The sequence below is a fragment of the Oncorhynchus gorbuscha genome, linkage group LG21 (assembly GCF_021184085.1).
Source record: "Oncorhynchus gorbuscha isolate QuinsamMale2020 ecotype Even-year linkage group LG21, OgorEven_v1.0, whole genome shotgun sequence".
Lineage (NCBI taxonomy): Eukaryota > Metazoa > Chordata > Actinopteri > Salmoniformes > Salmonidae > Oncorhynchus > Oncorhynchus gorbuscha.
This window is the reverse complement of record NC_060193.1, coordinates 31,083,270-31,110,623: the sequence shown is the minus strand read 5'-3', so window position 1 is coordinate 31,110,623 and position 27,354 is coordinate 31,083,270. Positions and strand designations below refer to the sequence as shown.

Genomic DNA, 27,354 nt, shown 5'->3' with positions numbered 1-27,354 from the left:
GCCTACAAAGTTCCGAGTATAGCCTAGCGAATTTGATATTCATTTTGAAATATAACAAGGCCTATTGTATCATTAGTAGGCTGACGCATCCACTAATGTTTTTTTAGCCTGCCTCCTTTCTCTCTGTTGTTGCTTCATTCCTTCCTCGCTTTCAACAGTTAACTCATTTAAGTTTCGTTGTCCTTAGCTTCATCATTCTAATGACATCCTTGAATGATTATAGATAGGACTAGAATTAGATGCTGAAGGCTTTCACTTCTCTTCACGAAGATTCAATGCTTTTGGGTCTGCATAAATAACTTCATTAGCCTACCACAATCACACGTTTGCTCCTCTTTCAAACTACCTGTGAGTTATCAGCAAACAAGCGCTTGCGTCCCTCTTTGAATAGTGTATCGGTATAAGAAATGCTAAAACAAAATAACGTCCAGCAAGCTTTTGTAGTATAGCTTGTCTTACATGGGACTCCAAGAGCTAAGGAGCGTTTTTAAGGAGGCCACCGGAGCACAGGTGTGTGCGTATTGCGCAAGAGACCGCGGCTGTAAGTTAGACGCTTATTATGCCTAACCAATCATTAATTGGCTAAGTATAAGTCTAATACTGCATTTAATTTATCTGAAAGGGGTAGGGTAGGACATCTATCTCATGAATTCTAAAAGTAAGTATTCAGACACCTTCACTTTTTCCACATTTTGTTACATCACAGCCTTATTCTAAAATGGATTAAATATTTTTTTCCTCAATCTACACACAATACCCACGTGACAAAGCCTTTTTCAACATTTTTGCAAATGTATTACAAATGTAACCTTGTTAAATAAAAACCTTATTTACTTAAGTATTCAGACCCATTGCTATGAGACTCGAAATTGAGCTCTGGTGCATGCTGTTTCCATTAATCATCCTTGATGTTTTTACAGCTTGATTGGAGTCCACCTGTGGTAAATTCAATTGATTGGACATGATTTTGTAAGGCACACATCTGTCTATATTAGGTCTCACAGTTGTCAGAGCAAAAACCAAGCCATGAGGTCGAAGGAATTGTCCTTGGCGCTCCGAGACAGGATTGATCTGGGGAAGGGTACCACTTGTTTTTTTTTGCAGCATTGAAGGTCCCCAAGCGCTCTTCTCCGTAGTGGTAGATAATGTCTCCCATCCTTTCAAGCTTTTTCTCTGCTGTTCCTACCGGTTGTTCCAAGATTTTTGTCAGGTTTGTTGTTGATTTGTTTCCCACTCTCTCTTTTCAACAGCTTTGGGCCACTTCACACTCGGTCTGTGCCCTTTGATCTTTTCCTCTTTTAGAGGTCTCTGTGGTTGGGTGAGTTCATCCACCGGCATTTCTGTGCTTGTGTTATCCTCCTCAGTTACAGGGGTGCTGATGCTCTGCTAACTTTGGTTTGCGTACAGTCGCTGTGCTTCATTCAACTGATTCGACTGGCTGCTTCGTAAGAAGTACTGGTCAATGCGAGGTCCCTGTCTCTGCTCTCCCAAGCACCTTTTCCTCCCTTGATGGATCCTTAACCCCCTTGCCGATGTTACTCTCTCCCAACCACAGCTGCACACCTGAAGTGTGTGTCCTGCTGCTGTTATGGTTGTCTCATGTGCTGTGTTCCTACTCGTAGTCGTTTCCGTTCTTGGGTCCATAACCGTGTGTTCAGTCGTTGAGCCATCTTGCGCCCCAGCTCTCGCAGGCTCTAGGGGTATGTTCCTTTGTTGACTCTCAGTAGCACTTAGCGGGTGTCTCCAACATACTGAAGCAGTGTCGTAGACTGCCAACATGGGTAGCTAGCCCATGACAGCCCCCATGGGGGTCTATTCCCTCTGGTCAGCTGTCTCTCCACGCTGTCACACAGACTTTCCCAGTTATCTCTGACACCTGTGGTCACTTCTGTCCTTCAAACTTAACATTTGGTGACCTAAGATGGCTGAATTTTCCCTGCCACCACCCTCCGTTCCTCGCTCTGCCTGGTGAGTCCCAGGTTCCACGGACTCGATGGGATTCAATCTTTTTAAACACACTACCGGTCAAAAGTTTTAGAACCCTGACTCATTCAAGGGTTTTTCTTTATTCTGACTATTTTCTACATTGTAGAATAATAGTGAAGACATCAAAACTATGAAATAACACATGGAATCATGTAGTAACCAAAAAAAGTGTTAAACAAATCAAAATATATTTTATATGTCAGATTCTTCAAATAGCCACCCTTTGCCTTGATGACAGCTTTGCACACTCTTAGTATTCTCTCAACCAGCTTCACCTCGAATGCTTTTCCAACAGTCTTGAACGAGTTCCCACATTTGCTGATCACTTTGTTGGCTGCTTTTCCTTCACTCTGCGGCCTGACTCATCCCAAACCATTTCAATGTAACACTTTTTTGTTGTTGCTTACAACATGATTGAACTCAAATGTTCTGACCTTTTTGACCATGTCCAATGTCACCAACCTGATTTTAAAGTGTCCTTCCTCTTCCATTCATAGGAATGCTCACAGCGAGGGTATGTCTGCGTGATGAATGCTGTCTTGCTGGGCTTCTCTATGGTGCATGTTCGGCTGCAAAGTGGACATCTCTTGAACAACTGCAGCAGGCAACCCTCAAACAATATACTTCCTCATCTTATGAGGTGGTGTTGACTGGAATGGCCCGTGAAAGGGTGATATAATAGACAGCCAAGTGGTAAATTGCATTTTGTTATAAAGAAAGGGCAAAGCTTTTTTGATAATGCTCTGCACAACCACATTGACTCTACTACTTGTATGTGCTTGGTTTGGTAATTAACCTACTAGTTTATCAAACTGGGTGTTTTTTAATGCAACTTCTCATCACACACATTACTGTTGATGAAGCCATTTGTGTCATCAGGACAGTAACTCTGAATCTAATTTTAGGTTGTCACTAGTTACCAAGGCATCAACCTGCCTATTTCTGCAATGTATCTTCCTAAAATGTGATTTTAAACCGAACTGGTAACTTTACCTAACCCTAACCTTAAATTAAGACTAAAAAGCACATTTTTATTTTCATGAATGTACAAGATATAGTCAGACTTTGTGGCTGTGGAAACGCCTTATTCTATGCTCTACAGATGTAGACTAACTTTAGCTCCAGATTGGATTAGATTGGCTTGCTAGCATTATCAAATGATAGTTACATAACTAACAGTATCTAGACCAGTGGTCACCAACCTTTTTCCAAATCAAAATCACTTTTGCAGTCAAGAATCAAGCTGAGACCTACTGTTTAGATTTTTCTTTTTAAACATGAGCTCTAAAAAATGTAACATTGCCCTAATAAAAACAGTTCGGTTGGAATTAGGTTTGTGCAGTAAGCATATTGGCTATAGAGCCAATCTTAGACCATATCATTTTTCCAAACTCAAAATTTGATAACAAAATAGATCAGCTGGTGTAGCACTTGTGAGGCACAGTTTTTACTGGACGAATAGTACCTGCATCTGATGGTCATGGTGGTTTCAAGACAAGTGTGGTCAAATCATGACATCAGTGATCTTCAGCTCGGAGCTCTAGAAAGATGATACAGTTTCCAACGTTGAATTCTGAGTTGGATGACCGGTCAACATAAAAAATGTTCCCCGTCGGACCACATTTTTTCCCCCCCAGAGTTCCTAGTTGTCTTGAATGCACTGAAGTCAGAAATTTGAGATATCCGAGTTCCCAGTTGTTTTGAACACGGCATTAGTCTCAGCGTAGGGACTTAGTCTCACTTTTTCATCCAGTGAGACTGACCAGAGAGAGGGGACAGTCTTCCACCTGATTGCGAAACTTGAGTCGCACCTCATCCGCCTCGTGCACAAATTCATGTTGTTCCTATGACCAGAGGTATTAGAAATATTCAAATGGACCTGATGAGCTGTTAATAATAATATAAACGTAGGGCTGTCGATACACTTTGCTACTCGTTCATTGCAGCTGCAGCGCGAGTGGAAGTAGAGAGAAGCCCTTCCATGTTTTTTTTAAATAGTTGAATAAAAACAGTGTTAAACCGTGCTGAAATAAGACTTGAACTCACTCATGAAAACAGCTCTTTGCCGTATTCTTTGACAGTTTCTCTCTGGTCATGGTTTTATAGAAGTTATTAAATATCACGTAGGCTAGTATCAAACTTTTGCTGTGGCCGGGATTGTGGAAGCTATAGGCACGGTGACTGGCATAATCCGATTGACCAGCGCAGCAGGCGCACTCAATTGAGCCACAGATCTCCAGGTCCGTCCTGGTAGGCGGAGTTTGTATTTTCAGACAAATTAAATGGTTTGAAATGGGAATACTTTCGCTATCCGTGTGCAGGGCTTCTAAATAAATTGCACCTGCCGCCAAAAACGCAACATTCATTTAAAAAACTATATCCCAAAATGGACCTGTTTTTTTATTATTTTTTATTTTTTAAATAGCACACACAATATCCCATAATGATAAAGTGAAAATGTTTTTCGAAATGTTTGCGAATGTATTAAATACAGAAATCTCATTTACATTAAGTATACACACGGAGTCAATATTTTATCTCCAAGAGATAAAGGTCTGCAAAGGCAGACCTGAATTGTACAATGTCTGCCCATTTTATTGTTTTTTGTAATTCTTCATGCTCTGTCATGTTGATTGTTTATCATTGCTAGACAACCATTTTCATGTCTTGCCATAGATTTAGATAGAGCAAGCCAATTTCAGTCAAAAGTGTAACTAGGCCACTCTGGTACATTCAACGTCATCTTGGGAAGATACTCCAGTATAGATTTGGCCTTGTGTTTTAGGTCGTTGTCCTGCTGAAAGGTGAATTTGTCATTTGGAAAGCAGACTGAACCAGGATTTCCTCTAGGATTTTTTTCCTGTGCATGTAGCTGTATTCAGTCAATTCTTATCACCAAAAATTCCCTAGTCCTTGCCGATGACAAGCATACCCATAACATAACATGCAGCCACCACAATGCTTGAACATGTGAAGAGTGGTACTCCGGGACGTGTTGTGTTGGATTTGCCCCAAACACTTTTTATTTAGGACGTAAAGCTATCAGTCTATCACAGTGCCATCAGATTTGTCGCCAAAGCCTCATACACTACCCACCACTGCGACCTGTGCTCTCTCGTTGGTTGGCCCTCGCTTCACACTCGTCGCCAAACCCACTGGCTACAGGTTATCTACAAGTCTCTGCTAAGTAAAGCCCCACCTTATCTCAGCTCACTGGTCACCATAGCAGCACCCACTTGTAGCACGCTCTCCAGCAGGTATATCTCACTGGGCGCCCCCCAGCCAATTCCTCCTTTGGCCGCCTTTCCTTCCAGTTCTCTGCTGCCAATGACTGGAACGAATTGTGAAAATCACTGAAGTTGGAGACTTATATCTCCTTCACTAACTTTAAGCATCAGCTGTCAGAGCAGCTTACAGATTATTGAGCCTGTACATAGCCCATCTGTAAACAGCCCATCCAACTACCTCTTCCCCATACCGTCATTTATTTTGCTCCTTTGCACCCCAGTATCTCTACTTGCACATTCATCTTCTGCACATCTATCACTCTAGTGTTTAAATTAATAAATTGTAATTATTTCGCCACTATGGACTAATTATATTTACATTTAAATCATTTAGCAGACGCTCTTATCCAGAGCGACTTACAAATTGGTGCATTCACCTTATGACGTCCAGTGGAACAGCCACTTTACAATAGTGCATCTAAATCTTTAAGGGGGGGAGGGGGTGAGAAGGATTACTTTATCCTATCCTAGGTCTAATAATTGCCTTATCTCACCTTATTTGCACACATTGTACATATACTTTTTTCTATTGTGTTAATGACAGTATGTATGTTTATTCCATGTGTCGTTTGTGTCGCACTCCTTTGTTTTATCTTGGCCAAGTCGCAGTTGTATATGAGAACTTGTTCTCAACTGGCCTACCTGGTTAAATAAAGGTGAAATAAAGAAATTATCAGGCTAACTACTCCACTGACTCTTTGGAGCTAAAGAGGCAGCTGCTTCATTCAAAAAGAAATCTATTGTGATCTAATTATAATGTTGCTAGTTATCTAGTTGTGGCCATCTGGCGAGTGTCAGACGGAAGAGGAAGCGAGACATCGCTCTCCCTAATTTTTTGGGGGTTACATTACAGTCAATGAACGAAGCAGACTAGACCCAGCTGCTAATACATTGGTGCCTATGGGAGAGCCACACCATATAAGCAGACCGGAACTTTTTTTTGTTCTTTTTTTTTTGCAAACCGGGGCATCTTCGTTTTATTCACCATCATTTGGTATCAACAAGGGCTTTCTACAAATTCTAGCTAGCAACAGTAGCACAGCTTGATAGTTAGCTAACATTGGCTGTCTACAGCAGGCACAAGCCAAACCTCGCTCAACTTCTTAAGGTATAGCGGACGCGTGCGTCCCACTTGGCCAAAAACCAGGGAAAATGCAGCGCGGCAAATTCAAATAAATTGATATAAATATCTAACTTTCATAAAATCACACATGTAAGATACTAAATTAAAGCTATACTCGTTGTGAATCCAGCCAACATGTCAGATTTTAAAAAGCTTTTCGGCAAAAGCATAAGAAGCTATTATCTTATGATAGCACAACAGTAAACAAAGAGGGTAGAATATTTCAACCCTGCAGGCGCTACACGAAACGCAGAAATAAAATATAAAACATGCCTTACATTTGATGAGCTTCTTTTGTTGGCACTCCAATATGTCCCATAAACATCACAATTGGTCCTTTTTGTTTGATCCAGAAACAAACAGCTTTTAAAATGCGCAACGTCACCACAAAATATTTCAAATGTTGCCTATAAACTTTGCCAAAATATTTCAAACTACTTTTGTAATACAACTTTAGGTATTTTTAAACGATCAAATTGAAGACAGGTCTTTCTGTTTTCAATAGAGGACGAGAGTCTTGGCCAACTCTCAACAGCGTTACCCTTTTCCAGGATGACCCTATTTCTTCATTGCAAAAATTAATAACCTCAAACAAATTCCAAAGACTTATGACATCCAGTGGAAGCGGTAGGAACTGAAAATAAGTTCCGAAGAAATATTGTTTGCCAATGAGAAATCCAGTGAACAGACAGACCTGAAAAAAAAAATCTGAACGGTTAGTCCTCGGGGTTTTGCCTGCTACATAAGTTCTGTTACACTCACAGACATGATTCAAACAGTTTTAGAAACTTCAGTGTTTTCTATCCTAATATGCATATCTTTTATATTCTTGGCATGAGTAGCACAAAGTTGAAATTGGGCACGCTATTTATCCAAAAGTGGAAATGCTGCCCCCTATACCTCCAGTTGTGGCCTGGAGTATTTTATATATCGGCATACGATCTGTTCTATGTGCACATCAAAAAGGTTGAATATTCTTGGTGTGTCTGAGGCTTTAGGCCTATTTTAAAATCGTGAATACATGTATGGACTATGGCCATTGACGGAATTACCATAACCCACTCTGAAGTTTATGAAGCTGTTTTCAAAAGTTCAACAAAGAGTTTTAACGGCTGGTTTTACATCCCTCTCGATCACAGCTGAGCTGTTTTAGTGCAGGTGGTTGGTTATTTTCACCTTTGCGTACACAAATTCCCCTACTTGCACTGCTGCTTGTTTTCCTCAGCTCTGAGTTGCCTTCCTATCACGACTATCACTACTTTCTAACTAGCTTGCCAAACCAGTGTTTGATCAGCGCACTGTGGTGACAACCGCATGCACTCTGTGTCAAGGTTTATTCAAGTTTACACACGTGTTGTAGGCACTGGGGCCAACAACTTTTCTCTGCTGCTCCCTCCAATCAATTACTCTGCTCTCTCGCTCTCTCTCTCTCGTGTGTGTGTGTGTGTGTGTGTGTGTGTGTGTGTGTGTGTGTGTGTGTGTGTGTGTGTGTGTGTGTGTGTGTGTGTGTGTGTGTGTGTGTGTGTGTGTGTGTGTGTGTGTGTGTGTGTGTGTGTGTGTGTGTGTGTGTGTGTGTGTGTGTGTGGTTACACATCCTCTTTCTGCACTTAACACTCTCACTTTCTCTGTCTACACACATACATTCACTCTCTTTTCCCTCCCCTTTTCTCAGTCAAACTCCTTCATTCATACGCGGTGTTGGTAGTAGTGGGCTGTGGTTAGGATCTCTGAATGACACAGAACACAGGGTTACATCTCAGCTGTGGGTGTCTCTATCTCTTAAAAAATATATGCTTTTCTCTTTTATCCTACTGAATACAACTATGGACTTCAGGCTTGACTGAATGAGAGGCTCTACTTCATACTAAGGAGTTTCTCTCTCTGGGATTCTGAGACCGAACAGACTGCTCTTGCTGAGGATCTGAAGAATTTCTCTCTCTGGACAGTGGAGAAATTGTTGTGGTTTTGCACTGGCACACAGACAGGATGGCTGCCCCTTCACTGTCCTCTTCATTGACAGGTCCGTGTGTACGAGAGGGCTATTCTGACCTCCTTCAGTGTGTAGTATACACTGGCTTTAGAAAAACCAAACCATCACTTCGAAGTTATCTAGGGGCTATACTTCTGTTTTCTATCCATTTTGTTTTCCTAGCCTGGATACGAGTCCATTTCTGCTAGCATTCCACTCCTTGTGTGATATGCTAAACATGACACTGGGAGTGGTGTGTGTGTGTGTGTGTGTGTGTGTGTGTGTGTGTGTGTGTGTGTGTGTGTGTGTGTGTGTGTGTGTGTGTGTGTGTGTGTGTGTGTGTGTGTGTGTGTGTGTGTGTGTGTGTGTGTGTGTGTGTGTGTGTGTGTGTGTGTGTGTGTGTGTGTGTGTGTGTGTGGCATATGACGAGGAATACAAGGACTGGAATGTTAGCCTGGGTACTAGTCTGTTGTTTCCCGCTTGACACAAAAAGAACACTCTGCCATGTGAGGGGTTATGAGGCCTGGAGGGTTTTCCGTTTAGGCAAAGTGTGTGATTGTGTGTACCAGGTGTCATTATGACACACAGCCTGGAAAGGGGAACAAGTACTTGAAGTTCTGAATATTCTCTTACTGCTCTATCTGTTGTGACGGTCATGTGTTTTGTTGTGTTTAAAGCAGTTCTGGTACACACTTTGGGGATTTGTCTGCTTTTAAACTTTTCTGAAACTTTTTACATTATTCACTGCTTAGGGCCTACATTATTCACGTGTGAATACTGAGTACAGAAAATCTTGTAGAATCTACCCCTCCACATCAGACTATTTATTGTAATGTTTTCTAAAGCAAATGATTACAACCAACCAAGTGTGAATCCGTAGTTTCCTTGTGGTAAGCTAAAAGGAAAGATAGGCCTAGGTTATAGTCAAAACCTTGCGTTTTAGCTAATAGGAAAGATTAGCAAACTTAGCTAACTTTGCTCTGTGACGGTTTCAGTCAGTGCCCAGCTGTGCCCCCTGCACCCCTGAACTTCCCCATTCAAGTTCCTTTATCACAGCGGACGTTACTGCTGTTGAAGACTGTGTTTATAGTGCTTAGTTCTCTTCAGTTATTGATTAATTTTCCCTTTAGGTAGGTAGGTAGATAAGTCATTGAGAACAAATGTTATTTTACAATAACAACCTCTCCACGGCTCTTCAAGCTACTTTCTAATCTAGATTCAGCATTGCAGGTAATGTTTCTGTTTTTGCATTATTTTTGCAAAAGAAAAAAATATGTACCTGTCCGGTTGTATATTGTAATATTTATTTTTGACCCAACAATATTCTTCTCTGACAAATCGTTACTTAACAGCGTCATAGCAATGTCTGCGGGGCCTGGTGTTGCGTAAGTAAATGTAATATTTACATGCCAGACCTCCGCTACTGATACAGTGCTATAGTGCACTACCTCCAGCGGGATGAAGGGAGAGCCTGGTGGGAGACGGGGACCGAGGTTAAAGAGGGATCGGAGAGGAGTGGTACACAGAGTACGTTTGCATTGAGTTGCACCATACGTTGTCAACTATCATGAAAAACTGCTTCCTAAAATTCAAGTTGTGTTATCATTTTTCACTCCCATCGTCAAAATCACTTTTGAAGAACGCAGGTCATTGCTCGTTCACTGCATTGCAATGTTTCAATTGAAATATTTGCATATTTGCCAAATTAATAGGAGGGCCTTCTCAAGTTTGGCTTCTTGTCAGAACCATAACATTGTGGACTCTGCCTCAGAGCCTGAGATTGCTAATTAGAAACACACACACACAGCTGCAGCCATAAACACACATACTAACATGATTCATGTTCTGGCCCGGGCACTAGGCTTTTTATTGTCCCTGTGTTTTGAGAACCAGCAGGCATACTGCTCTTTGTTTGATGTGAGAGACCCACCACCAACCATGTTTTTCCATTTACACAGCCCCTAGTGCACATTACTGTTAGGCGACACATCTTTCATGTTTACCTTCCTGACATTAAATGTAGACGGCGATATGACATAGATGCCGAAATGAAACAGCAGAGTCGGTCAAGTTCTGCAACAACTAAAAGTGTTGATGTGCGGTTCTCAACTCCTCTGCTGTTCTGGTGCGAACCCGTTGCACGTGCACCGATGCAAGACTTTGCTCTCACACAGTATCTTGCTCGTCTCAGTATCTTCGGTGCTGCTCGTGGCAACGTCATTTTGCCGAGTCTTGTTTTTAATGAAGGGTGGAAAGGTTGGTAGAGTCACAAAGGATTAACTCTTGCGAGCGAAAGTACAAAGGGTTGTGTCATTATTTTCCTCTGGGAAATGGGACATGGCTACGTAGCTCTGAAACCACCATCTGCGGGGAACACAGCCCTTAACGCCCACCTCCCCACAGTTCCCGGCCGACCCGTCTCCGTTACGGGTCCTCTATTCATTTGAATGTGTTGACAATTTTAATAGTATGCATACCAATGGTCCAATATTCTCGATCCCTGCTGTGCGTACACTTTTGGTGGTTTGATAGACTCAACACGAAACGTTTCTCGTTTAGGCCCAAGACCATTGGCGCCAATATGTCATATAAGGCAAAATCGGATTTAAGGAAGATTTTGTGCGTACTGGTTATACGTTTGCCCCTCGCCGGTCTTTCTCTAGATATGCATGTTTTATTCATCGTTAAAGGTTAGCAAAGGTGCAGTCTGAACCTCTGGAAATTGTTTTGATTATGTAACACATTTGTCAACACGTTGTAAGCCATTGAAAGGATTAATCTAAGGTCAAGTACCAGAGGCTAGGCTTATATATTCGGCTCAATTTACTACATCCTTTTGTAGGCCGCAATGATGGGTCTATTAGATGCAGGTTACACAGTGTCCATAACATGCCATGTCACCACAGCGTCCAATAGTGCAACTGGGTGGGCTCACTGGACCCAGAATGGTCATCAGAAAAAGTCAGATGTCAGTCAGATGACAGATAACGATCATGGGACCTTTACTGGGACTACCGGAGTTTGACCTATTTCTCGAAGGCGAAGAATGTTCAGATTCAGGCACTGCCCTGGAGCTTCTATATAGCCTGGCTACCTCACTAGACTGTGAGGTCGGACAATGGCGACTGGCAACTGCAGTGGTCGATCCGGTTGGCCAGGCTAGCTTTTATAGACACACCTTCAGATATTTCCCCTTTCTCATTGTAGATTGTTTCTGAGATTTAGCCTAATAGTTTTGAGTTACAGTTTTGAGACTCAAAATGACTGGTGCCAATGGTAATCTCTGTCTTTGCCTCTTTTCCTCTCAGTTTTTCCTCACATCATCCACTTCAATGCTTCCCCCCCCCTCCTGCCTTCTGAGAAATAGCAGGCCCCTCTGCCACTTATTTTATTTCCCATGAAGGAGATCTGAGTGTCATTGTCGGTTACTTTGAACTGGCTTTCAGGCTTCGAGTTCTGTTTGTCTCGTGCAGTATCTCGACAGTGTACTTTGAAGCAGAGCCCTTAGAAGCCCAGACTAACAACTCATTGGCTAGTTTCTGGTCTTTGTCTTTTTGGTCCAAGCAACCATCAGGCAGGCACAAGCGTACACACCCTTAGACACTTGGATAGCCTGTAAAAGTAGGGACACGTTTTTCAATGGGAAGATGCAAGCCTTGGTCCTGTATCTCAGTCAATCTACTATCCTGTGTTTTTGAAGGCATTCGAGATGGGTTCCATGGGGGGTGAGTGGGTCAAGGGATATGGGTCATAATGGGTCATGTCAAACAGCAATCCCTCTCTGACCACTGACTTGTATCCTCCAGAGTCTCTCTGTTGAGATTCTGGTGTAACTCGCTCTGTGGTTTTAATTCAATAATACGTACACAACAGTTGCCAGCTGTGTGTGTGTTTGTTGCTCTGCGTGAGTGTCAGGGAGCAGGTATTAGGGAGCTGTTGGTCAGTAGGCAGGCAGTATACTGTTTTTCACTGTGTGGTCAATGGGGTTCCAAAAAGGCATATGCTTTGTGTTAAAATGTACTGTAAGGTGGCCTAACGTTATTTTCCCACAGTCAAGATGCTTCATACTGTATAGGTAGTGGATTTAGGATTCTGTAATCCAGTGAGATTGTTACATTTACCCTTTGTGGTGGCCATTTATGCTCATAGTAACTTTCCAAATATTCACACATTTTCCCTTTTTTTAAAGGAATTGTGTCAACAACAAAAAGTCATGAGATAAGCAAATATCCTGTGCCGTGGTGTCTTATCCTGAATTGCTTTGCACTCTGTAAATCCATTGATTCGAAAGGTTCAGCTTCCGTAACCAATAGTAACCTTATGGATTGCGTAGCACTTAGGCTAGTAGTAAAAAAGACACGCTTACTCCACTGGAAAGCAGGAAATGAGCTGGCTAGCGTCATTGAATGTATCTGCCTGTTACGTCACCTCTCGTAACGTTGAGGAAGTTGGCTCGTTTATCAGATGTTTTATTCATGCTTTCTTCACTCTCTATTCAAGTTTTTAATTGAAGCCGTCCATTGTCTCTTTGTGAAACCTGCACCATAGCCTGTCTTGATGGAGAAATGAATGCAGTATCCCTATCTGAAAGAGATGGCCATGTTCATTATTATGTCCATTTGCATTCTGTTCTAAACCTCATCCGCCCAAGCTAAACATACTGTTCTGACTGTCCCTGTGTTAGCCTACATTGTCTAGTTGGTACTACGAACTGTTGTCCAATGGAACATGTGAACACGTTTCCTCTATTGAATAAGACACGTTTTCAGTAAACGGTTAACCAGTAATGTTGATCCCTGTTTCACGTACAGAGATGAAATCCCATTTTATTTGTATCATGTGCTGAGTAATTAACCCACGGACACTAGAGAAGATTAACCAAGTTTACTTCTTCCCAATTGGTCGATACAGCTGTGATTCAGACACAGACACGGTTTCCCCCGTTGTAGTATCCATACCCCGCCTTAGGTGGAGTCTCCTCCTTATCTCTAAACATTGCATCATTATTGCTGGGCAGGGAGCTGAATGGGCCTTAAAACGGTTCCTCCCCTTATCAGTACCGCCACATGCGATCGTGTTCCCTGCACTCAGCTCCTCCCAAGCTTCATTATGGCTCCACCCCTCATGTCTCTTTTGGAACTAATGTTCCTATACTTCTGAGTACAGCAATGTTCAAAGTTTACCCCTGGAGTCCAACACTGTGAAATGCTTACTTTTACAAGCCCTTAATAACCAACAATGGAGTTAAGAAAAGATTGACTAAATACACTAAAGTAAAAAAAATAATAATAATAATAACACAATAAAGATAACAGTAACCGGGTCAATGGTGGTACAGTTTGCTTTAAAGCTGAACTCAATGGTGAAACTGCCACGTCCATTGGGATATTACAACAGCAAATAAGTTACTGCAAACAACAAACACGATACGCACGATAAAATAGCAGAATATACTAGAGGGTATCATTTTATATAATATCATTCTTTGTAACCATGCTGCTTGACGCACCTCACCTCTGTTTAGTCTACAAAATAAAAACAATAACAAAAGTGCTGGAACGGACAGAGGCGCTGCTTCCCCTAATGCAGGTTCCGTCTTTAATGCCAAACCCATTGATTATTAGATTCTTCGCTGTGCTCTTTCTAGCCTACTTTATGTCAAGGTGGTATTTTAAATTGAAGTGTAGCCCAGTGCTCTGTCCCTGGCCTGGACTGCTCCACTTTTCACATTGTTGGGTCTTTAACTGACAGCTGGCTTGTGGTGTGGCTTTGTGTTTAAATCTGTGAATTCCACTTGTGCGCTTATCTCATGGACACACGCCAGCCAGCCTTTGTATTGTCGCTGTTCTCCGCCTCGGGTGACTTAGTGGAGGGAGCCAGTGTGTGTTCAGCTTTGGCTCTGGATTTTAATGTCTTCATTTACATGTTCTCACTCTATCTTTCTCTGTCCCTCACTATTCTCTCTCTCTCCCTCTGTCTTCCCTCTCTTGCTCCCTCACTCTCTCAGGAGTCTGTTTGTCAAGAAAGTGAAGGACACTCGGCCAGTGGAGCAGAAAGACCCAGGCTGGAAGCTGTTTGGGAAAGTCCTCCCTAGAGAGTGCTCAGTGAAACACCCCCAGAAAATACAGAAGGTACACACACACACACACACACACACACACACACACACACACACACACACACACACACACACACACACACACACACACACACACACACACACACACACACACACACACACACACACACACACACACACACACAGATAGAGAAAACAGACCACACTGCTCGACATTAACGCTTGTCCTCTAGACCGGGACAAGTAAAAATAATTGGCGGACAAGAAAAATATACAGTGGGGCAAAAAAGTATTTAGTCAGCCACCAATTGTGCAAGTTCTCCCACGAAAAAAGACGAGAGATATAGGTACACTTAGACTATGATAGACAAAATGAGGAGAAAAAAATCAGAAAATCACATTGTAGGATTTTTAATGAATTTATTTGCAAATTATGGTGGAAAATAAGTATTTGGTCACCTACAAACAAGCAAGATTTCTGGCTCTCACAGACCTGTCTTCTTCTTTAAGAGTCTCCTCAGTCCTCCACTTGTTACCTGTATTAATGGCACCTGTTTGAACTTGTTATCAGTATAAAAGACACCTGTCCACAACCTCAAACAGTCACACTCCAAACTCCACTATGGCCAAGACCAAAGAGCTGTCAAAGGACACCAGAAACAAAATTGTAGACCTGCACCAGGCTGGGAAGACTGAATCTGCAATAGGTAAGCAGCTTGGTTTGAAGAGATCAACTGTGGGAGCAATTATTATGAAATGGAAGACATACAAGACCACTGATAATCTCCCTCGATCTGGGGCTCCAAGCAAGATCTCACCCCGTGGGGTCAAAATGATCACAAGAACGGTGAGCAAAAATCCCAGAACCACACGGGGGGGGGACCTAGTGAATGACCTGCATTGAGCTGGGACCAAAGTAACAAAGCCTGCCATCAGTAACACACTACACCGCTGAGTTGCATCCAAAGAACACCATACCTACTGTGAAGCATGGGGGTGGACACATCATGCTTTGGGGCTGTTTTTCTGCAAAGGGACCAGGATGACTGATCCGTGTAAAGGAAAGAATGAATGGGGCCATGTATCGTGAGATTTTGAGTGAAAACCTCCTTCCATCAGCAAGGGCATTGAAGATGAAACGTGGCTGGGTCTTTCAGCATGACAATGATCCCAAACACACCGCCCGGGCAACGAAGGAGTGGCTTCGTAAGAAGCATTTCAAGGTCCCGGAGTGGCCTAGCCAGTCTCCAGATCTCAACCCCATAGAAAATCTTTGGACGGAGTTGAAAGTCCGTGTTGCCCAGCAACAGCCCCAAAACATCACTGTTCTAGAGGAGATCTGCATGGAGGAATGGGCCAAAATACTAGCAACAGTGTGTGAAAACCTTGTGAAGACTTACAGAAAACGTTTGACCTCTGTCATTGCCAACAAAGGGTATATAATAAAGTATTGAGATAAACTTTTGTTATTGACCAAATACTTATTTTCCACCATAATTTGCTAATAAATTCATTAAAAATCCGACTTTTTTTCTTCTCATTTTGTCTGTCATAGTTGAAGTGTACTTATGATGAACATTACAGGCCTCATCTTTTTAAGTGGGAGAACTTGCACAATGAATGGCTGACAAAATACTTTTTTGTCCCACTGTAGATTTAAGTTGTCCAAATGGACAAGTAAAAAAATATATATATCACAATTTATAACAATTACTTCGATCATAATTGGATCAGAGGCCAACATTGGAATAATGTTCAAATGAATGACATACTTATAAGCAAGACTCTGGGTCATGTTTTTTTTATTTGTATTTTATAGGATCCCCATTAGCCGGCGACAGCTAGTCTTACTGGGGTCCGACACAAAAAGAAAAAGGCATTGCAGACAAAAGAGTGTACATACATTTAAATATTAACATGTATTCTGCGCGTGTGTTTTGCATCTATCATTTACACATGTCAGTACATCCTTTAAAAGTTACGAGTTTATGCTGCTACTGTTTGTGGTAGATGGTGGCATTCTGTCATTGCACCACACAATCACAAGGGGGAGTTGATCTATCGGTAGTTGGTAGTCTAAACTGTAGCAATTAATGGAGGCATTTTCAATCTGAGAGTCTCTCCTCTGGCACTATAGTCCTGCATCAGGCAACAAACTGTCAGTGGTCCTGGAGTTAAGAGAGAACGTGGGTAAATAGGGTGGGGGAATTTCACTTGACATGTGGACTGACGTTTTTTGAAAAATAGGCACGGTGGACTTTTGATTTCTGTCACGCCAAAAACAGAAATCAATCGTTCTAAATGACAAACTGGCTTTATTAACAAATTAGTAAGAATGTCTGAACCCATGTTCAAGAATGGCCTTTTTTCCCTTTCAGATTACAATCGCTCACTTTCGGTTATTTGAAACGAAATCATCTCCAGAATATCGTTCCTTTTTTTAACGTAAACAAGACAGAAAGTTCGTTGCAATTTCAGTAAAGAAAAAGTAAACAACTTGTCTGTCGGCCCTGCATTAAAGGCCAAAATTAGTTAAAGGAAATTGTGATAAATAAAAATATATACCACCGTCTTTTGCGCATGTCATTGTCCTTTCATAATGCATCCTTATTTACAAAGTTATTATTATTAACCCTGCGTTATAATGATATAAATGCCCCTTAGGGCATTCCTGATCTGTATGAGTATCTAACGAAAAATGCCACTCAGATATTAATTTAGAATCCTCCAATCCCCTAAATGTAATTATTAGCCGAGAGTCAAGTCATTGGGGAGAGTCAGGCGGCATTGGCTGAGTTGAAGAGTGCAAGGAACGAGATGGAGTCACAATCCGTGCCAGGCAAACATGCAGATGTTTATTTGAACTACATTTTAGTTGCAACCCAGTTTATTCCCTCATTTGCAATGCAAACCCTAACGAATTACTATGGGAATAAATGGAAGAGACAAGTGGAAGGGGGGAAAAGTAAGGAACTTCTCTGTCGTCCCTGGAGGCCTTTTGAAAACATGTTTTCACAAGGGCTATTCTCAGGACAATAGACATGATATGGTCCCAAAAACACTTCTCTGACATAGGGTCCAGCATATCTCTTCATGAAATCATTGAATGTCTCGCTAGCTTTGCTCCATGCCTGGGCCTGCAGAATGCGCAGTTCATTTTAAATAACAAGATGCGTGTTATAAGATTTATTTTTCTTTATCTAGCTAACAGTGTTTAGCTAGCTTGAAGTATTTTAGTGTTGTGTGCGTTGTATCTGTACCATTCCATAGCCGACATTGCATATGAAGAGTGACTGGCTCATCTGTGGATGTTACTGAGAAAATGCCCTACTTTTAAAAAAAAAATTGTGTTCTCTGCTGTTGACTCCCCAACATGGCGGTTCGTGCATTCTGATTGGCCTAAAGTGAAGTTGTTGGCTACTGTTGAGCTTTGCTATTCTACAAGAGAAGGAACGGACTCCCACTGTGATGGGTACCTTTTTGTCAGCAGTCTATGGGCAGTGAGATTGTTGGTGTGTTTCACGCTTCAAAGCACTGTGGGGTGAATGGTGAAAAGAAACCACATGCTGCTTTTTTTTGGTTCTATTCATGCGAGGGTGATAGAGGACTCTGAAATATGACTTGTCATATTACAGTAGTAGCCAGTCTCTTGACCTAATGTCAAAGGTTGTATATCTCTCTTTCTCTCTCTCTCTCACTCACTCACTCACTCACTCACTCACTCACTCACTCACTCACTCACTCACTCACTCACTCACTCACTCACTCACTCACTCACTCACTCACTCACTATAATCTCTCCTTTGCTTCTTCTAGGGTTGAATACTGTATTTGTACGTGTGTCTGTGTGGGGGTGGTTGATGTTTTAAGCATGAAAAATAGATTTTTGTGGTATGATACTGAGTCTGAATATTTGAAATGTATGTGTTTTTTTTTTTTTTTAAGCCACATTTTATGAACCGTTTCATACAGTTGAGCGTTGAATTTGTCCTCTGGTGTGACATGACAATTATTATTCTTAAGATGTGTCATTTTTTCATCAAAATGATGTGTCATCATTCTTTGTCATTCCTCTCTCACAATAATCTGTTACTTTGTGGAAATTAAGTACAATTGGGCATTATTTTCCTTGATAATGGTGCAAAGTGTCTGTTCTCTCATTTTTGAAAAATATTTACGTTTAATTTTGACAAACCTTTTCTAAATCTGCAAACCTACTAGTGGGGCATGTGGAGATCACTTACCACATGTTCCATTATGATTTTTATGTTTTCTCATGGTGAAAAACATGTAATTCTCAAATTTCAATTGTCACACCATAGGATGAAATAATGAAGTAGTCAGTTAAAAATAGTTGGCAAATAGGAAAGAAAAAGTGTAATATAAAATCAAAATATGTTATATTTGAGTTCTTCAAAGTAGCCACCCTTTGCCTTGATGGCAGCTTTGCACACTCTTGGTCTTCTCTCAACCAGCTTCATGAGGAATGCTATTCCAACAGTCTTGAAGGAGTTCCCACGTCCCATGTGCTGAGCACTTGTTGGCTGCTTTTTCCTTCACTCTGCGGTCCAACTCATCCCAAACCATCTCAATTGGGTTGAGGTTGGGTGATTGTGGAGGCCAGGTCATCTGATGCAGCATTCATCACTCTCCTTGGTCAAATAGCCCTTACACAGCCTGGAGGTGTGTTGGGTCATTGTCCTGTTGAAACACAAATGATAGTCCCACTAAGCGCAAACCAGATGGGATGGCGTATTGCTGCAGAAAGCTGTTGTAGCCATGCTGGTTAAGTGTTCCTTAAATTCTAAATAACTCAGACGGTGTCACCAGAATAGCACCCCCCACTATCACACCTCCATCCCCATGCTTCACAGTGGAAACCACACATGCGGAGATCATCCGTTCACCTACTCTGCGTCTCACAAAGACCTGGTGGTTGAAACCAAAAATCTCAAATCCGGACTCACCAGACCAAAGGACATATTTCCACCTGTCTAATGTCCATTGCTCGTGTTTTTTGGTCCAAGCAAGTCTTCTTATTGGTGTCCTTTTTGTAGTGGTTTCTTTGCAGCAATTTGACCATGAAGGCCTGAATCAGGCAGTCTCCACTGAACAGTTGATGTTGAGATGTGTCTGTTACTTGAACTCTCAAATTAACGTATCCTCTGCAGCAGAGGTAACCTGGTCCTTGTGAGAGCCAGTTTCATCATAGCACTTTTTGCGACTGCGCTTGAAGAAACTTTTAAACTTCTTGAAATTTTCCGGATTGACTGGCCATGTCCAAAAGTAATGATGGACTGTTGTTTCTCTTTGCTTATTTGAGCTGTTCTTGCCATAATATTGACTTCTGTATTTCACCCCTACCTTCTCACACACAACACAACTTATTGGCTCAAACACATTAAGAAGGAAAGAAAATTCCACAAATGAACTTTTAACAAGGCACACCTGTTAATTGAAATGCATTCCAGATGACTTCCTCATGAAGCTGGTTGAGAGAATGCCAAGAGTGTGAAAAACGGGCATCAAGGCCAAGGATGGCTACTTTGAAGAATCTCAAAAAATATTGTTTAACACTTTTTCTGTTACTACATGACTCCATAGTTTTGATGTCTTCACTGTTATTCTACAATGTAGAAAATAGTGAGTAGGTGTGTCCAAACTTTAGACTGGTACTGTATATTCACTACTGTTCAAAAATGTTGGGTCACTTAGAATTTTCCTTGTTTTTTAAAAAGAAAAGCACTTATTTTGGCCATTAAAATAACATCAAATTGATTAAAAATACAGTGTAGATATTAATGTTGTAAATGACTGTTGTAGCTTGAAACGGCTGATTTGCAATGGAATATCTACATAGGCGTACAGAGGCACATTATCAGCAACCATCACTCCTGTGTTCCAATGGCACATTGTGTTAGCTAATCCAAGTTTATCATTTTAAAAGGCTATTGGTCATTAGAAATCCCTTTTGCAATTATGTTAGCACAGCTAAAAACTGTTGTGCTCATTAAAGAAGCAATAAAACTGTCCTTTAGACTAGTTGAGTATCTGGAGCATCGGCATTTGTGGGTTCGATTACAGGCTCAAAATGGCCAAAAACAAAGCACTTTCTTCTGAAACTCATCAAATCAAGTCAAATTTATTTATATAGCCCTTCTTACATCAGCTGATATCTCAAAGTTCTGTACAAAAACCCAGCCTAAACCCCCAAACAGCAAGCAATGCAGGTGTAGAAGCACGGTGGCTAGGAAAAACTCCCTAGAAAGGCCAGAACCTAGGAAGAAACCTAGGGAGGAAACAGGCTATGAGGGGTGGCCAGTCCTCTTCTGGCTGTGCCAGTTGGAGATTATAACAGAACATGGCCAAGATGATCAAATGTTCATAAATGACCAGCAGGGTCAAATAATCACAGTAGTTGTCGAGGGTGCAGCAAGTCAGCACCTCAGGAGTAAATGTTAGTTGACTTTCCATAGCCGATCATTGAGTATCTCTACCGCTCCTGCTGTCTCTAGAGAGTTGAAAACAGCAGATCTGGGACAGGTAGCACGTCCGGTGAACAGGTCAGGGTTCCATAGCCGCAGGCAGAACAGTTTAAACTGGAGCAGCATTACGGCCAGGTGGACTGGGGACAGCAAGGAGTCATCATGCCAGGTAGTCCTGAGGCATGGTCCTAGGGCTCAGGTCCTCAGAGAGAGAAAGAAATAAAGAGAATTAGAGAGAGCATACTTAAATTCACACAGGACACCGGATAAGACAGGAGAAGTACTCCAGATATAACAGACTGACCCTAGCCCCCCGACACAAACTACTGCAGCATAAATACTGGAAGTTGAGACAGGAGGGGTCTGGAGACACTGTGGCCCCATTTGATGATACCCCCGGACAGGGCCAAGCAGGCAGGATATAACCCCATCCACTTTGCCAAAGCACAGCCCCCACACCACCTACAGATCTCGTACAATGCTGTGTACTACTCCCTTCACAGAACAGTGCAAACTGGCTCTAACCAGAATAGAAAGAGGAGTGGGAGGCCACAGTGCACAACTGAGCAAAAGGACAAGTACATATGAGTGTCTAATTTGAGAAACAGAAACGTCTAGGGTTGACTGTTTGCCTTCTGGAACAAAGCTTTACTATTAGCTGGTGGGTCTGAGTTGACCCAGTTTTGAAATTGTACCACTTTCCTGCTTTAAGTTTTATCATAATTTGCCATCATTGTATCCAACTCCTGTGATAGTGTCAACTATGAGGTGACATCATTACCTGGGGTCCTCCAATTTAAAGAGGCCAAAGAGTCACTTGACTACAACTATAGGCCACTATCCACCATTCGATCCCTTCAGTGGGTGTGGACAGAAACTGGAGTCCTCCTGCTAGCCAGGTGAGCTCTGTATATCTACCCCAGACAGCCTCTCCCCCGTTAACCCAATCTAGCCTTAGGCATTCTCATCTCCTGCGATGGTAACCTTATCCCTGGTGCCTGGTCTCAGATGGCTATATTTTCAGCACCTGCCTGGAAGCCATTGTCTTGCCATGGCAAGCCCTGCCTAGTGTCAGGGGGTGGTCCAAATGTCCCATGGATGAGGACTAATGAGTTTCTGTTTTATTCGTCTACTGCTCTATTTATTCTGCTTTATTGCACTGTCACACTATAGGCTGTAATTCAACTGTCAAACTCTACTTTTCTAATTCTCAGCTTTCCTGGTGTTGTAAGTCAGGATATTTCTCTTGGTAATATGTCTGAGGGGCGGTGAAGCCTACGTGATCATTTTCATCCCCCAGAAACACACTGGTTGCCTACAGGAAATGTTATTTATTCACAACCAGGAGTGGTTGATTTCAATTTAAACACGCATGAACACTCTTGGTTAATTCAGACTAATATAGTTCACACTGTAAACAATATTCCCAGTGGGAGTGTTCTGTATTGTCCTGGATTTCCTGTATGTTTCATAGCCCTCCTTGTCCCACCGGTATCTAGCTTTCAATCACCTGGGAGTCAGCCAATCCCTGTTCCCCCTTTATCCCTGGGCCGCCCTCCTCTGAGGCTAGACAGAGTTGCTGGACACAGGAGAACTGGCTATAATTTGAGAGAGAGAGAGCGAGGAGGAATGAAATAGAGAGGGAGAGAAGAGCGGAGGGAAAAAAAGCTCCACACAGCACATGACCCAAGGCATCTCTGTTAGAGCGCAGAGAAGATGGATTGTTATAGCAGAGAGGTGGATTGGATGAGAAATGGATCCTGTATGTATTAATCTGGGATTAATTAGAGTGCCTGGCTGGGCACAGGAGATTTAGTGTGCTCCTTTTCAGCGAGCGACGGTGAACAATAGAGCACGGCAGTGCTGATTTGCCGATACACACGCACACACTGAAAAGAGATCGGATCCTCTGTGTTCTGCACTGACGCGTGGCCTCTCAGTGTAGCGTCATTGTGCGTGCTGGGAAGGAGACAAGCAAGGAGGGAGGGGAGTGAGAGAGAGCAGGATCATGCTGCCGCTGATGCATCAGCTCCAGCTCGGGGTGTGTCCCATCGGCGGGCCCGCTGTCCCCCTGACCTCTTCGTCCTCGTCCTCTGTGTGGGCTGTAGCCGGGCCAACGGGAGCAGCCCTGACGGTTTGTGAAGTTTAGCCCCCCCCCCGGGTTGGTCTGGGTGTCTTTACGGAACTGCAGCGCTCATGGTGAGTGTGTGTGTGTGTGTGTGTGTGTGTGTGTGTGTGTGTGTGTGTGTGTGTGTGTGTGTGTGTGTGTGTGTGTGTGTGTGTGTGTGTGTGTGTGTGTGTGTGTGTGTGTGTGTGTGTGTGTGTGTGTGTGTGTGTGTGTGTGTGTGTGTGTCAGCTCGAGGATGAGGGGGCGAGCGCAGCAGTCTACCGTCTCTTTCCCCGTCTGACAGTAGGAGAAATTATGGAGTAGAAAGACAAGGAATGAAGGAGTGTGCAAGATACTTCATCTCTCTTTGGTGAAGAAGTATGTGTGTCGTTTCTTTTTAAAGCTTCTGCTGACCGATCTTCCTGTGAAATGCAACAACGTAGTCTTTTTCTGCAAACTCATGTTTCCCCTGTAAAAGTGTCTGGTGTTTTGTCTATTCGCCCTCTGTGGTCCGTGGGAAGGCATGACACGTGGAAAGTGCTGAAATATTCAGCTCAGTGCAGCTCAGGAATGCCATGCCTGGGAGACGGCGTGGTCTCTGCGTTCCCTGCTAAGAAGTGTGTCAAGGGGTTTCCTTGTTATTTGTCTCTCCCAACTGAAGAGAAATAAAGCAGATTCATTTCAGAGGAAGGATGGACGTGTTTCTTTTAGTCAGTGTTTGACGACTCTGCAGTAGCTTTATGATGTTCATAGCTCTCAATTGTAGCTCTCTAACACAATTCTGCATGCAGCTCTGTGGGTTGTAGACAGTGATTGCTGGTCAAAATATTGTCCGCCCTTTTGTCAGTCCATTACATCATTAACACAAAGGGTCTTTTGTTGTTTTTATCTCTCGACTCTGTTTATAAAGACGGAAGACTGTCATTTCACAATCTCCTCTTTTATACAGTAGCTGTAGCTCACCGATCGGTGTGTTTAGGTTGTGATTTGATAGGATTATTATTGTCTTGCTGGTAGGCTGTTTACTGTCAGTGTGTTGACTGTCACTGTCTTGGCTCAGACTGGTCCTGTCTACCTCCTGGGTGTCGGTCTGGAGTGATGTTCTGCTCCTTTGGGAGAGGCTGAGTGCTCTTTCTGGTTTTCACAAATGGCAAACAGCCCACAGACAGAGACCACTTCTGAGTCTCTCTAACCTCTCTCTTCATGGGAGTAGGAAGGAGAATGTAGAGTGCTCAATCCTGACCCAGTGCAGTAAATGGCCTGCATGTGCGCTCGACCTAGGGGATGTTGAACTCAATGAAAAGTGCTCTTTTTCATGGTTGCACAAAAACAATTCATTTGTATTCCTCTGTCCTGTGTGGTAGTAGACTATTACAGTATAACTTTATTGCTAGATAGCGTTAGCTAGCACTACTTGATTGTACCTGCTTTTTCTCTAACATGTTTTCAGCACTTCCATGATTTATCAAAACTCATTTTACATTGTCTCTCTGCAGCAATATGAGCAATTGTTTGGAACATCAAATTGCAATAAAACTGCAGTATCAAATCACAATGCCTATAGAATCATGAGAATAGCAATACATATTGTATCGGAACCTATGTCTTTTGATAGTATCGTATCGTGAGGGCCCTATCAATTTCCAGCCCTTGTAACCACTAGACCCTGTACTGTCTGTTTTGATGTCTGTTTTGACCGATATGACATTTTTGGCCGATACCGATATTCGAAGAAAAAAAACAATACCAATAACCGATATAAAAAATTGCGGCCTTTTAGGCCTTTTTGAGTTGTCGCTGAAATGTTCTTACTCTTTCAAATGACTGCTCGACTTATTGACTGCTCGCTCCACACAGCAGACATTGTGGGATAGGTTAGGGATACTGTGTTCACATGTAAGCGCAACATTTTACGTGGTGTAATTATGGCCTGAACCTACGTTTATGTAGATATGCACGTCAGCTTTGACATCGGTACACATTAAACTAGACATCGATGCCGATGTTGGCATTTTTAGCTAATATCGTCCGATTCCGATATGTTCACCGGTATATCGTGCATCCCTACTTGTTGCTTAGTTTCTCCTTTTCTAAATGCCATCACTCAGAACACTGAGTCCTTGTCGTGTCTGAATCCTGGCTCAGGAAGGCCACCAAAAATTCTGAGATTTCCATACCCAACTCAACTATAACATTTTCCGTCAAGATAGAACTGCCAAAGGGGGAGGAGTTGCAGTCTACTGCAGAGATAGCCTGCAAAGTAATGTCATACTTTCCAGGTCCATACCCAAACAATTCGACCTACTAATTAAAACAATTACTCTCTCCAGAAATAAGTCTCTCACTGTTGCCGCCTGCTACCGACCCCCCCTCAGCTCCCAGCTGTGCCCTGGACACCATTTGTGAATTGATCGCCCCACATCGAGCTTCAGAGTTTGTTCATTTAGGTGACCTAAACTGGGATATGCTTAACACCCCGGCAGTCCTACAATCTAAGCTAGATGCCCTCAATCTCACACAAATCATCAAGGAACCCACCAGGTACAACCATAAATCTGTAAACCAGGGCACCCTCATAGACGTCATCCTGACCAACTGGCCCTCCAAATACACCTCCGCTGTCTTCAACCAGGATCTCAGCGATCACTGCCTCATTGCCTGTATCCGCTACGGATCCGCAGTCAAACTACCACCCCTCATCACTGTCAAACGCTCCCTAAAACACTTCTGTGAGCAGGCCTTTCTAATCGACCTGGCCCGGGTATCCTGGAAGGATATTGACCTCATCCCGTCAGTTGAGGATGCCTGGTCATTCTTTAAAAGTAACTTCCTCACCATTTTAGATAAGCATGCTCCGTTCAAAAAATGCAGAAGTAAGAACAGATATAGCCCTTGGTTCACTCCAGACCTGACTGCCCTCGACCAGCACAAAAACATCCTGTGGCGGACTGCAATAGCATCGAATAGTCCCCGCGATATGCAACTGTTCAGAGAAGTCAGGAACCAATACACGCAGTCAGTCAGGAAAGCAAAGGCCAGCTTCTTCAGGTAGAAATTTGCATCCTGTAGCTCTAACTCCAAAAAGTTCTGGGACACTGTGAAATCCATGGAGAACAAGAGCACTTTCTCCCAGCTGCCCACTGCACTGAGGCAAGGTAACACGGTCACCACCGATAAATCCACGATTATCGAAAACCTCAACAAGCATTTCTCAACGGCTGGCCATTCCTTCCTCCTGACTACTACAACCTCTGCCAACAGCTCCCCCCCCCCCCGCAGCTACTCACCCAAGCCTCTCCAGGTTCTCCTTTACCCAAATCCAGATAGCAGATGTTCTGAAAGAGCTGCAAAACCTGGACCCATACAAGTCAGCTGGGCTTGACACTCTGGACCCTCTATTTCTGAACCTCTTTCATATCGTCTGAGATCCCCAAGGATTGGAAAGCTGCCGCAGTCATCTCCCTCTTCAAAGGGGGAGACACCCTGGACCCAAACTGTTACAGACCTATATCCATCCTGCCCTGCCTATCTAAGGTCTCTGAAAGCCAAGTCAACAAACGGGTCACTGACCATCTCGAATCCCACCGTACCTTCTCCGCTGTGCAATCTGGTTTCCGAGCCAGTCACGGGTGCACCTCAGTCACGGGTGCACCTCAGTGCACGCTCAAGGTATTAAACGATATAATAACCGCCATCGACCTTGCCAAGGCTTTCGACTCTGTCAATCACCATATTCTCATCGGCAGACTCAGTAGCCTCGTTTTTTCTGATGACTGCCTTGCCTGGTTCACCAACTACTTTGCAGACAGAGTTCAGTGTGTCAAATCGGAGGGCATGCTGTCCGGTCCTCTGGCAGTCTCTATGGGGGTGCCACATGGTTCAATTCTCGGGCTGACTCTTTTTCTCTGTATATATCAATGATGTTGCTATTGCTGCGGGTGATTCCCTGATCTACCTCTACGAAGACGACACCGTTCTGTATACTTCCGGCCCATCCTTGGACACTGTGCTATATAACCTCCAAACGAGCTTCAATGCCATACAACACTCCTTCCGTGGCCTCCAAATGCTCTTAAACGCTAGTAAAACCAAATACATGCTTTTCAATCGATCGCTGCCTGCACCCGCATGCCCGACTAGCATCACCACCCTGGATGGTTCCGACCTAGAATATGTGGACATCTATAAGTACCTAGGTGTCTGGCTAGACTGTAAACTCTCCTTCCAGACTCGTATCAAATCCAATCCAATCTAAAATCAAATCTAGAGTCGGCTTTCTATTCCGCAACAAAGCCTCCTTCACTCACACCGCCAAACT

At 42.9% G+C, this 27,354-nt stretch overlaps 1 protein-coding gene across 2 annotated transcripts in view; it reads left to right on the top strand.

Annotated features, from left to right (window-relative positions):
* LOC124008080 (TBC1 domain family member 14-like) overlaps nucleotides 1–27,354 on the top strand; it is a 63,942-nt gene that overhangs the window by 13,982 nt on the left and 22,606 nt on the right. The window contains exon 4 of one of the 2 annotated variants that reach the window (XM_046319007.1): nucleotides 14,373–14,496. In XM_046319007.1, coding sequence (XP_046174963.1) covers nucleotides 14,373–14,496 — 124 coding nt within the window. Of the gene's footprint in view, nucleotides 1–14,372; nucleotides 14,497–22,474; nucleotides 23,129–27,354 lie in introns of those variants that run through there. The other variant, XM_046319008.1, reaches the window with a different exon arrangement.